The 11,615-nt window shown below is 50.7% G+C and overlaps 1 protein-coding gene across 10 annotated transcripts in view; it reads right to left on the bottom strand.

Moving 5' to 3' along the window:
- The window catches only part of Chd4 (chromodomain helicase DNA binding protein 4), a 33,550-nt gene extending 24,310 nt beyond the window's left edge, over nt 1-9,240 (bottom strand). For 3 of the 10 annotated variants that reach the window (XM_033766320.1, XM_033766321.1, XM_033766322.1), the window contains exons 1-13: nt 8,821-8,971; nt 5,440-5,561; nt 5,025-5,240; nt 4,708-4,826; nt 4,165-4,406; nt 3,819-3,946; nt 3,486-3,621; nt 3,180-3,358; nt 2,771-3,010; nt 2,029-2,232; nt 1,707-1,912; nt 1,279-1,410; nt 1,102-1,198 (exon numbers count right to left, since the gene is read on the bottom strand). In XM_033766320.1, the coding sequence (XP_033622211.1) occupies nt 1,102-1,198; nt 1,279-1,410; nt 1,707-1,912; nt 2,029-2,232; nt 2,771-3,010; nt 3,180-3,358; nt 3,486-3,621; nt 3,819-3,946; nt 4,165-4,406; nt 4,708-4,826; nt 5,025-5,240; nt 5,440-5,561; nt 8,821-8,956 (2,157 nt within the window). In that variant the 5' untranslated portion in view covers nt 8,957-8,971. Of the gene's footprint in view, nt 1-1,101; nt 1,199-1,278; nt 1,411-1,706; nt 1,913-2,028; nt 2,233-2,770; nt 3,011-3,179; nt 3,359-3,485; nt 3,622-3,818; nt 3,947-4,164; nt 4,407-4,707; nt 4,827-5,024; nt 5,241-5,439; nt 5,562-7,225; nt 7,313-8,820; nt 8,972-9,124 lie in introns of those variants that run through there. The other 7 variants (XM_019205644.2, XM_010611634.3, XM_019205648.2 and 4 more) reach the window with 6 other exon arrangements.
- Nucleotides 9,241-11,615: the final 2,375 nt, after the last annotated feature.

Below are 11,615 nucleotides of genomic sequence, written 5' to 3'. Positions count from 1 at the left end.
AAAAAAAAAAAAAAAAAAAAAAAAAAAAAAAAAGAGGGCCATGAGAAAAGATCCTTACTAGTTATTACAATTTTACATTTGCCTCAGGCTCCTCCAGAAGCAAAGCGAAAACCTACCAGGCAGACCTGATCTTGGTCGTATATAGATCACAGAAAAAAAAAACACATCAGGGATTTTCTAAACATACACTAACCCTACTTTTCAAGACCCACAAGAGGTAAATGACCCTGTGTTCCTCCTGGACTCACTCTTCTGTTGTTGTTACACTGGTGCTGTGCATAGGACCCAGAGCTTTGTATGTGCCACACACATTCTCCCACTGAGCTCCACCCCAGCCCCAAATTCCCTTCCTTATCCCTAACTGCCTCAAATTAGTCAACCAAGGCCAGAGGAACTGAGCCACAAAATTAAACCCAGGCTCCAATGTCAATTTCATGATAGCTTGGTTGGGTGACCCCTCTCGAGATAAAACGTCTTCAGTCATCTCAAATGCACCGTAGCGGGGCATGGTGGCGCACACCTGTTATCCCAGCACTTGGGAGCTGAGCCAGGAGGACTGCTCTAAGTGTGCAGCCAGCCTGGGCTACTCAGTGAGTTCAAAGCCAGTGGGAACTATGAAACAAGACCCTGTCTCAAAAATTAAAAATATTTTAAAATACAAATAAATAAATAAAATACACTGTGTAGCAGGGTGCAGTGTTACACACCTATAATCCCAACTGCATGGGAGACTGAGGCAGGAAGGACTGCAAGTTCAAGGTCAACCTGGGCAACTAAAAGAGACCCTGACTCTAAACAGAAAAATAAAAAAAGCCGGGGTATACCTCAGAGGAGAACTTGCCTAGCATTTGTGAGCTCCTGGGCTCAATCCCCTGTACCAAAACACCTTCTGTGGTTTTTTTCTGATGAAAACAAAGTAATTCTTATACTTCCCAATTTACAGAGACATGGACAATCAGGGAGGTGGAGAGCACAAAGCATTCTCGGGGATAATGTTCCACAGCCTACAGATCATTTCCTGCAGCACTACTACTTATGCAGTGGACAAGCCATAATGCCCCACCCAACAAACCATGCCCTCCCACTCCTATCCCCACTCACATCCACAGTTGGCGTCTCAGGAGGCCTCTCCAACTTCCTCAGCTTTACCTTCTTGAGCTTCTTGCCGGGTCGTCCTTCCTCGCCTCTCATTAATTCCCTAAAAAAGAAAGAATCCCACAGCTGCCTAGGGTCCTTTTCAAAAGAATGCACCTCTCCTTCTCTCCCCAAATCACCTACCTGTGATTCCAATAGCTCTGCTTGAACAGGTCATAGTCCTGTATCTCAACGTCTTCACTCTCCCAAGATGCCTGATCATAAGGTAAGTCTCGCCACTTGATCAAGTAGTGGACGTGGCCCTTCTTGTCCACACTACAAGGTCGAGAGAGAAAAAACCTCAGGGTCAAGAGGCAACCCCACCTCCAGGTCAGCCCTGCCCCCCAAAATCGACAATAATTTAGGTTTCAAACTACTCGACATGCCACAGTACCCACGGATTCTCCTGTAATCTATACTCTCCCCTAAGACTCCAAGTCCAGGATTCAGTCACTCATTCTACTACAGAATGTCCTCCAAGGATAGGTTGCTGGCCGCACCCCTCTCCTCACTCCCTGTCCCAGGGTTCTCCCACAGACATGCCATCTCCCTGCAGTGGGCCCATGGGGTACCTGTGATTGAGAATTCGATGGATCATCATCCACTCAGGTTTTATACCATAGCGATAAAAGCGTTCCTCCATCTCTGCAAATTTAGGGTCCTTGTTCTTTCGCTTTCGGCTCTTCTCTTCATCACCACCAAAGTCCCCAGAAGGTGGTTCATCCATATCATTCTTTCGCTGATAGTTTCGGAACATCACCTGACAATGAAGCTCCAACTGCAAATGGAAAGAGAAAGTGAGCCGGAAAGAGCTGTGCCCACTTCCCTCTACTCACAAGGCTGTCTGCCCACTGCCTCCTTCAATGTGCCCCCCCCAGCCTGTCCCAAGCTTACCTGCAGCTCAGACACCCAGGAGCAGTGCCAGTAGGACATGCCTTGCCATTTCACAAAGAACTGCCGCTCTGGCCGCCCCTCCAGGGGCTTGGGGGAGGGCGTACTGGGGTCCGCATCTGGAGGCCGAGGCACTGGCGTGGGAGAAGGCGGCTGACCCCACTTCCAGATCAGGATCTTCTGCACTTTGCCCTTCAGAGCTGGACACTAAGAGAAACAGAAATGACTTAACCCCAATTTCTAACCAGAGGGAGGAGACAGTACCCAGCCTACAGCCTCAAATTTTCCAGAGGGCCATTAAAATCTCAGAGGTAAGAGCTAAACCCAGACCCTCCTAGGGAAGGAACAGTAGGATCTTTTCCCTATTTCTGGACTTCTGGGATGTGTAACACCACTGTGTCTAGCTGCTGAGAAGAGCTAGACTGCCTAGACTTTAATAACAACCCAGAAAACTCGCCCACCCAGAGCCCAGCCTTTCTCTCTTAAACAATCCAAAATCAGTAAGTGGCCCTATTAAACATCCCAAGCCACCAGAGACATTAATTCTTCAGTTCAAAGTTCTACATTTCCTGGGAAAAGGATCCCAAGACTAGGTGAGGAAGGAAAATACCTGTCTCAGAGCTAAAAAGCACCTGCTCTCCAATGACCTCTCCTATACTTCCACCTCGCAATGCCCACTTACAGGCAAGCCCTTCTAGAAGCCAGACTTCCCACAGTTCCACTCTGGCAGAGCCCAGACACTCACGGTGCATCGGGGACAGAGCCATTCGCCATTGGGAATCTCCGGCAGTGGGGGGTTCAGGCAGTGGATGTGGTAGGAGGAAGGGCAGGTGTCACAGCAGAGCAGCTCCCCACCGTCCTTGCAAACCCGACAGAACTCCATATGGTGGTCGTCCTCCTCTTCAGGGTCTCCCCCAACCTCTTCCAGGATCTCCTCGCCCTCAGAGTTGTCTTCTTTTGCCTCCCACTGGATGCCCTCCTTCTCCTGCAGGGAAGGACCACAGAATCCCATTATTCCCACCCCACCTCCCGCCCCTCAAGTCAGACCCACTGCCCATGGCTCCCCTGGATGATCCCCAGAGCTCGCTGCCACCAGTTTCCCATCCCACCCTTCCTCTCGTGGGTGCCAGGGGCCACCGCAGCCAGGTACTCACGCAGTGTGGGCAGCTCCACTTGCCCTCAGGGGCCTTCTCCATGTCCGGGTCCAGGCACACCATGTGGTAGGCTCGAGGACAGGTATCACACAGGATGATCTCACCGCCTTGCTGGCACACCTCGCAATAGTCCTGGTGGTCTGTCTCATAACCATCCACAGCAGTCACCTCCTCCTCGCCTGGGCAAGGAAGAGGGAAAGCCCAGTTATTAGAAAAAGACCGCCTCCCCCAACCCCATCTCCTAAGGGAGATTGTTTCCCAGCCACTGCTACCACGTCCCATCAGAGACACAGAAAAGAAACACACCTTTCTTTTTCTTTTTGGTGGTCCGGAGTTTCTTGCGGCTGCGGCTGCTGCGGCTGGTGGAACCATCAGAAACAGAATAGCTATTGATACTGGCATCATCGAAGTCAGATTCCACATCTAAGTCGTCATCCTCACTCTGGCAGGATAAAAAGGAATAAGGTTCAAAGTTCACAGCAAGGGAGGGAGGGAGAGAGCGGCAGAGGGAATCACTCCCTCACTGGGGGACCAGAAGCCCATGAAGACTATAGAGGAAGATCCCCGCACCCAGGGGAGCTTCCCTCCCATCAGAAGGGCCCTGGCCCCTTCCCCTAGGGAAGGCCACTGGCCACTCACCGAGGATCTTTTCCGCTTTGAACCGAAGCCTCCCAGCTTGATTTTCAGAGGAGCTACTTTCTTGGGTTTGGGCTTCTTGGCATCAGGTACACGAGGGCTGCCCTTGGGCTTCCTCCGAGCATTGGGCCCTAAAACCAGGACACTCCCAAATATGTATCACAGGAAAATGGGTGGAAAATAAAATCTTCACCTAGGCTTGCCTCACCAAGTCTAGCCTCCCAAAACCAACTCACTCCTCCCTCCTGTCGCCTACCTCGGGACTGACAGACAAGACAGCATTCCCATTCCCCAGAGCTGTGACTTCCAAAGCCCACATTAGTCCCCTGCCCACGGAACCCCATTTTACCTTTGCCCTCTTTGGTCTTGGCCTTGCGGATAGGCACCTCTACAGGGGGCGGTGGGGGCGCCACCTCGGTGGCTGTCACCATGCTCTCCACCACAGCCACTGCTGCTGCTGCTGCTGCTGCCACTGAAGCCCCAGAGCTGCCTTTGAAGGGGTTGTTGGTACTGAACTCCCGCCACTTTGCACCCAAAACCATCATCATCTTGGAGACAGCAATCTTGGGGTTTTTGGCAGCAATGAGGGGTCTGGTGGAAAAATGAACAGGAACAGGAAAATGTTTAAGAATAAAAGAGAAAGAAAAAATTTTTAAATAAATAAATAAGGTAAAAGAGCTAGACGTGGTGTGGTGCATGCCTATAATCCCAGCACTTGGGAGACTGAGGTAGGAGGATTGCTGTGAGTTCAAGACCAGCCTGGGATATATAGTGAGTTCTAGGTCAGTCTCAACTACATAATGAGACCCCATCTCAAAAAAAAAAGAGAAAGAGAAGAATAAAAGAGAGGAAAGAAGGACTCTCCTCATTTTCTAAGACCCTCTTGGCTTACCGGACAAACTGACTGAAGGCTTTGTAGTTGGTAAGGGTACGATAATCCTCCTCTGAGAACACATGGTCGATGTCTTCCATGCCCCAGTCTTCCAGGAGCTGAGCAGATGACTTAGGCTCCTGCAGAGAGAGCACGGTCGAGGTGCTGCCACCCAGGGCCCTGCTTGCTAAGGGGACCTAGATGGGAGCTATAGCTGGCAAGACCAGTGCTAAGAGGAAGCAATGAGAAATAGGTGTGGAGAACAAGCTCTAAGGGGCAGCAGAATATCCGGGAAACTGAGGCTAGGAATCAACAGCAGAGGAGGGAAGGCCACGCACCTTTGAATCATCATCATCGTCATCCTCCTCCTCCTCCTCCTTCCGCTTGGATTTATTCTTCTTCTCCTTCTTAGGCCCAAGTTTCTTCTTCTTCTTCTTGCCCGGAGTATAGTCGCTGCCCTCACTGTCTGAGCGCAGAGCCACCTCCTCCTCCTCCTCCACAAACTCTGGCCCCTCCCCAGAGCTGTCCCCCAGCTGCCGGCATAAGAGCAAACGCTGGAGCAGGGAAGGGGAGAGGGAGACAGACACACACAGGCTACACACATGCTGACCTGAGGACAGCCCCGAGGCTTTCCCCGCCTGGCTGCCACTCCAGGGGAAGGGACTGATGCCTGCAGCCCTCCAACCCTTCTGCCCTTCTCACAGCTCCTCCCTGCTCCCTCTCCTTCTCTGTAAAGAGCAGTCACCCACTCACCTCCTTTTTTTGGCGCTTGCTCTTAGGGATCTTAGGGTCCCGAGGTTTTTTAGGCTTCTTCTTCTTCTTGAGCTTTGGAGTCTCTGTTTCTGATAAATCCTCTTCTGGGTCCTCTTCGTTTTCTACAGAAATTTGTCAGAGTAGTAGGCAGGGAAAAGATCAATAGTAAAGGTTAGAGCCTAATCTGGAGGGTTTAGATTTTACTCCCCACCTCTTGTCCCAGATTCCCCTGAAGAGAACTGCTATACTCCACAGAAGGAAGCTGATATCCAGGGCTAAACAGACAAAGAGAGAGCTGTGCGTGCTCGATACAGGCCTGCCAAACCAGCCCAGGCCCACCTCGGGCAGCTGTCCAGGCCACTGCCTCCTCTCCCCACTCCTGCAGCCCTCTAGATGCTCACTAGAACAGCTGAATCAAGCTGCCTAGAGTTCACCAAGCAAGAAAACTAGGTCCAAGGCCTCTTGCAACTGGTCGAAGCCAAGGGATAAGAATGGCGGGTTCTACCCACAATGCAACCGCAGAAGGTGCCTCTACCAATATTCCAGAAGAACACGGGCTCAGGGCCCCAGAAACAATGCCCTTCTCCAACCCCTCTGCAGTCACCACTGCCTAGAACAACCAGAACCTCCCAAGCCCAGGTTCAGTTTCCGCTCCAACCTCGCACCCACTTTCAAACACAATTTCCTGTCCCCATCTCCAGCCCTGCTGTTCCTGCCCAGCTTCTCCTGGGTCAGCAGCCTCTTCTCCCTAGGGGCCCAAATCAGCCCAGCTGTCACTATCTCCCCCTCCTGGTCCTCCTCCCATCTGGCTCCACCTCCTCCCTGGCTGGAAGCACACACAAAGCCTGGGGAACACTGAGAGCTCTGGGCAGGGATAGGTGGAAAGGGGCATGGTGGGGAGAAGGCCAGGAGGCAGCTCCCTTTGTATCAGACACTCACACCAGCTCCCACATCCCTCCCTCCTCTCCCCCTCTTCCCAAGCCACCCCCGCCCAAGCGAGGGAGAGTGGAGAAGGGAGTGGAGCAAAGGGAGTGCCTCACCCACTGAGGAGAGGGAAAATGGCTCCTGACCGCAGAAGCCAGCCAGGGCACCCAGCTGCCAACATAGGACAGACAGGAAGTGGCAGGGGAGGGGGCGGGGTTGACAGAGGTGGCTCAGGAGACCGCCTTCACAGAAGACTTCCCAGATTATTACCTGACCCCATGTCCAAATGCCACCAGTCTCTAACACCTACTCTGGGATGACACAGTTCACAAAGGTCACCCTAGGCACTCATGACAAATGGAGACACTATTCGAAGGACTGGGCTACTCCCTCAGTATGACTCCCTCAGTCGTAATTCTTTTTTTAAAGATTTAACAAAATTTCAATGGAGCTGTGGTCAGAGCATAAAAGTTTTTCCCCAAACTGCAGATTTAGCTTGAGGAGTGGGAATCCACAAGAAGTCCCACTACTCAATTTCTTCATCACCCCCAATCCAACAGATGGGAAGCCTAGCCGACATATGTGAATCATGTCTATACCAAGGCAAGTAGCAGACCTAAAACGTGGGGGAACACAATATATTCCCTTCAATTCCATGTGTGCTCCGAGTGCCTGATCTCCAAAACCAGCCTTAAGATGCCTCTGGCTCCACCCTTCCTGAGCCAGACAGCTACCAGGGAACTTGAGACATCAGGCTGGACACAGCTCCATCAGCCACCCCACCTCACTCAGCGCAGATTCAGGCCAGGCACAAGAGCCCCTCCCCCATTCCCTTGGGAATGGAACACCAGCCCAACCTCACCAGATAGAATCATTTTCCTAAGGGCTTCTCCCCAGGAATCCCCAAGTCACCCTCCAATGGTTGTGTCTCAATTCTTCCTCTTTGCCTCCACAGAAGCTAGAAATGGAGACAAGGACAAACCCATGAAGCCAAGTGAACATACTTCCACACAGCCCAACTCCTCAAACAAACAACATTACGTTCCGACACGGCAAGTGACAGAGTGGCTGAAAGACAGAAGAAAGTCTGGGAAAGGGGCAGGAATGGGTGTGGCAAATGGAAAAACTGGATCACACTAGGCTCCAGCAGAGTTCACCCTGCACAGCTCCAAGTCAACCTGGGGGGCAGCCTCAGGCCACTGGGCTAATGGGAGGCCAAGCTGGGGAACCAATGTTGGCAGGATGGTACCACTACTTCTCACACCAAAGCAAGGGGCGCCTTCCCCTTCCACCCCACCTGGAGTAAGGGCACAGGAATCAGCCACCCTACCCTTCACAGAGACTTGACTCCTCCTGCCCCAAGTCCCTCATCCCAGCAGCTGAAGACTCAGTAGCACAGATTGCTCTCTTATATGGCCTCAGGTTGAAGTGAAGAATTAATTCCAAGTCAGAAAATGCCAAATGTGAAAGCATTTCTCCCAGACCACCTAAACTTCCAGCTCAAACTAAGGAGAAGACAGAAGTGAAAGGCATTCAAAGAGAGAAACAGGATCGGCAGCCTCCAGAATGAGAAAAAAAAAAAGTAGCACCAAAAAGGATGAAGAAATGGCATACAAGCCAGGCGTGGTGGTCCATGCCTGTAATCTCAGCACTCAGGTGGTTGAGACAGGAGGATCACTGTGAGCTCGAGACCAGCCTAGGCTACACAGTGAATTCCAGGTCAGTCTCAAAACCAAAAAAGGGAGAAAGAAAAAGAAATGGCATACAGAAAAAGAAAAACAAAAGAGAGAGAGGAAAAAAACGGCTAAAAACTAGGGGGGAAAACGTCAAGGAAACAAGCAAGTGACTTAGCTAGGAGGCTCCAAAAAAGAAAAAAGTAAGATGTTGACTTTGAAGCATGACATCAACCACCCTCTGAGGACAGAGCTACTCCAGTCAGTCGGCATGGTTACAACCCTATGGATTTGGTCGGCCCTCAGAGCCACCCCAAAACACAACAGACAGTGAAACCCCTCACCTACCCAAACACCTCACATGCCAGCCCAAACCCTGGGCTACTTGGAGTGGCAGAAGCCTCTGGGACAGAAGTCAGGACTATGTCCACACATCAGGGAAGAGGGGTGTCCTCCCTTCTTCTGCCCCTCTGTGCTAGGCTAGTGCGTCCTCACCAAACCCCATCCATTCCCCACTCAAAACATTCCAACGATTTGCCTGGCTGAACGTGCTCTACTAGATCAGCTACGGAGCGCGATTCAAACTTCACACAGCTGAAACAGCACAGAAAACGCGTAACTGATCAGAAGCTAAAAATAATCAGATGTTAACCAGCATTCCCTTTCCTTTCCACAGCAACAACCGCAGGGTCGGACTAGTACAGATGCCCAGCTGTGATCCCCCAACAGAAATCCTCAGCGCCCTGCCTCCGAAGCCCCGACCGCTTCCAGGTGTCCCAGCTACCTGCATTCCCCCTAGGACCCCCACAAAGTAAAACGCCGGCCAGCCGGAGAGCTCCCTCAGCTGGGAACTGCAGAACATTCCTCAAGACAGACTGCAGCCAGCTTGCATCTGGGTCCGCGGTGCCCAGGAGGCACATGGCTTCCACCCGCCTCGCACTAGAGCTCCGCAGAAGGGAACCACTCCCTTCGGATGCCCTCCACCTAGGGCTCGCACCGAGCCAGCCGAGCGACGCTGTGCCCGACGGAGTCACGAGGGAGGGCTCAAGTGCCTCCCTCCGGCCGCGAGCCCCCGGGGAAAATGTTACCTGGGTGGGGTGGCGGCAGGCTGTTGTTCAAAAGTGCATCCATATCCTCCTCCTCGCTGCCCGCGGAGCAGGGGGACGGGGAGCCCAGGCCCGACGCCATCCCCTTCCGCTCGGGCCGGGGAATAATATACACGTAGTTACTGTTCACTCTACACTACTGCACCAAAACACAAGATGTCAGTGGTTACCTGAAAAAAGAATCACTTTTTGCACATGCGCTAATATCTATATTTTAAGGACAAAAAAGCAAATTTTCTTACGGTAATCTTCTGCAACGTGGATAGTCAACATTCTAAAAATAGATTTTTTTAGAGCTCAGTACAGCTATTTCTATCTTGAAAGAAATAACTATGATCTGTAAGTACGATCATTACATGGGTTGGACCTCACGGCAGAAGTTTTTCGTACAAATGCTCTTTCAATAAGAATTCACCAACTCAGCTATCAAGTTTAGTCTCAGTCTTAAATCTTACACCATCAAAGCAAAGGGAAAGAGAGCAGAAGTGTAGTAGAAGGTTCAGAGCAAATAGTAAGAACGATTGTCAAGGTTTTCTGAGGGATGGCATGAGTCATCCTGAAAAATTAAAGGCATCTTCATTAATGGATGGTCTTTAATTGCTGTGTGTTAAAAGTTTTTCTAGCCTCTTAAATATGTTTCCTACATTTATTGTGTTATGATGGAGAGAGAGAATATTATACTTCACTGTCCTTAGCTAATTAACAGTGAGGTAACATTTTAATTCACAGGCTGAGAGTCTTCAATCAGCTAGAAGATGAATTGAATTCTCATGAGCATGAACTATGCTGGTTGAAAGACAAAGCCAAGCAAATTGCTCAGAAAGATGTGGCTTTGGCCCCTGAAGTTGATGAGGAGATAAACCGCTTGGAAGTAACCTGGAATGACACCAAAAGACTAATTCATGAAAAGTAAGTCAGAAATGTCCCACTTCTGTTTTTAACTCCCTATTGATTTTTGTCACATTGAGCCATTGTCGGTTGATTTTGCACAATATGGTTCAAAGTATGCTTTATGCTATGCACAATGGCTTTTGAAACAAAATCAAGAATCCATTGTATACTGTTGACTACTGATGTAATCAAATTTTATTCCATATAATTATTCTCTTACATTGTAACTTCTTAGAGGTTGCACAGTGTTCAACTACAAAAAAACTGAATTAATTCTATCATTGACTGATTTTTCAATATTTAGGCTATTTCTAAGTTTTCTTTATCCTAAATGATTATGTGTAAATATTGTAATTCTACCCGCGTGTCACCCGGGCAACCGCCCACCTCCTGGCCATCCCATAATACACACGGACACACCACAGGCACACAACCCGGCCCCCCCACTCCATACACATATGTGCCAGGGGGCTGCTTTCATAATATTGCAGAAGGTCGGACCTTCTGCAACTAACCAGACATCCCATAATAACCATCCTCTGCCAACTTCTGCACTCTTGGCCCTACTGCTAACATCCCATAATAATTCATCACCCCTCCCTCCCCATGGCCATCCCATAATAAGCACCCCTCCCAGCACTTCAGCCTCATATCCCATAATACTCACCCATCCCCCACAGACATCCCATAATAACCACCCTTCATCCACCCCCAGTTTGATATCCCATAATAGTCAGAAACTCACCCCCCCCATACTACAACAACGGACACTTGGCCTCCTCCCACACACATCCCGTAATAATCAGTCTCCCACTTTCTGTACTGACATCCCATAATAACCAACCCCCTGAGCTGCCCTGGTCCCCCCAGGCCAGGGTCTAGAGGCCACACCACCACCCAGCCTGGGCGGACGGGCTCCCAGCTCCAGGGCTGTGCTCACCACTCCTCCCTACCAAGACCCCAAAGGACAGCAATCCCAGTGTCCCTCCACAGATGGACCTCTGAACCTTCTTCCCCCAACACTGGGAAATGTCCCATAATCATGTTAATCCCACACCCACTTCCTGACATCTCATAATTGCAAAGAGCCCCTGCACAACCCAGTGTCACATCCCATAATGCTTCTTCCCCACTGCCTCTCCTGGACCCTTCCACCCAGACATCCCATAATACTCGGCTTCACACCTCCCCCATCTCCGGGAGCTGTCAGTCTCTTCCAGCCCGAGCAGCGAGTGCCCACACTGCCCGTCCTACCCCAGAGATACACCTTACTCCCTTCCCAGGCCAGAGCAGTGCCACGGCCTAAAGTCCCCTGGCGTCCATGACGGTAGGTTCCCTCAGCTCATTGTTTCCCAACAGTCAGAAGCTGAGGAGCAATGGAGAGTCCCACCCAATCCCAAGTCCAGGTACAGCCCAGATGCTTCTCCCAGCTCTTAAATTTGGAGTAAAACCAATGAGTATTATGCTGACCACATGAAACATCTGCCTAAAGTTTATCTCACCCCAGGGCATCCCATGATAACTGCCCATCCCCATCCACACACTGCTTCTCACAGCCCCCCCCCCAGTCAGGAAGTGCTCC

Source organism: Fukomys damarensis, unplaced genomic scaffold (genome assembly GCF_012274545.1).
Source record: "Fukomys damarensis isolate Sample0158 unplaced genomic scaffold, DMR_v1.0_HiC HiC_scaffold_19, whole genome shotgun sequence".
In the NCBI taxonomy this organism is placed as follows: Eukaryota; Metazoa; Chordata; class Mammalia; order Rodentia; family Bathyergidae; genus Fukomys; species Fukomys damarensis.
This window is presented reverse-complemented; position numbering and strand designations above follow the sequence as displayed.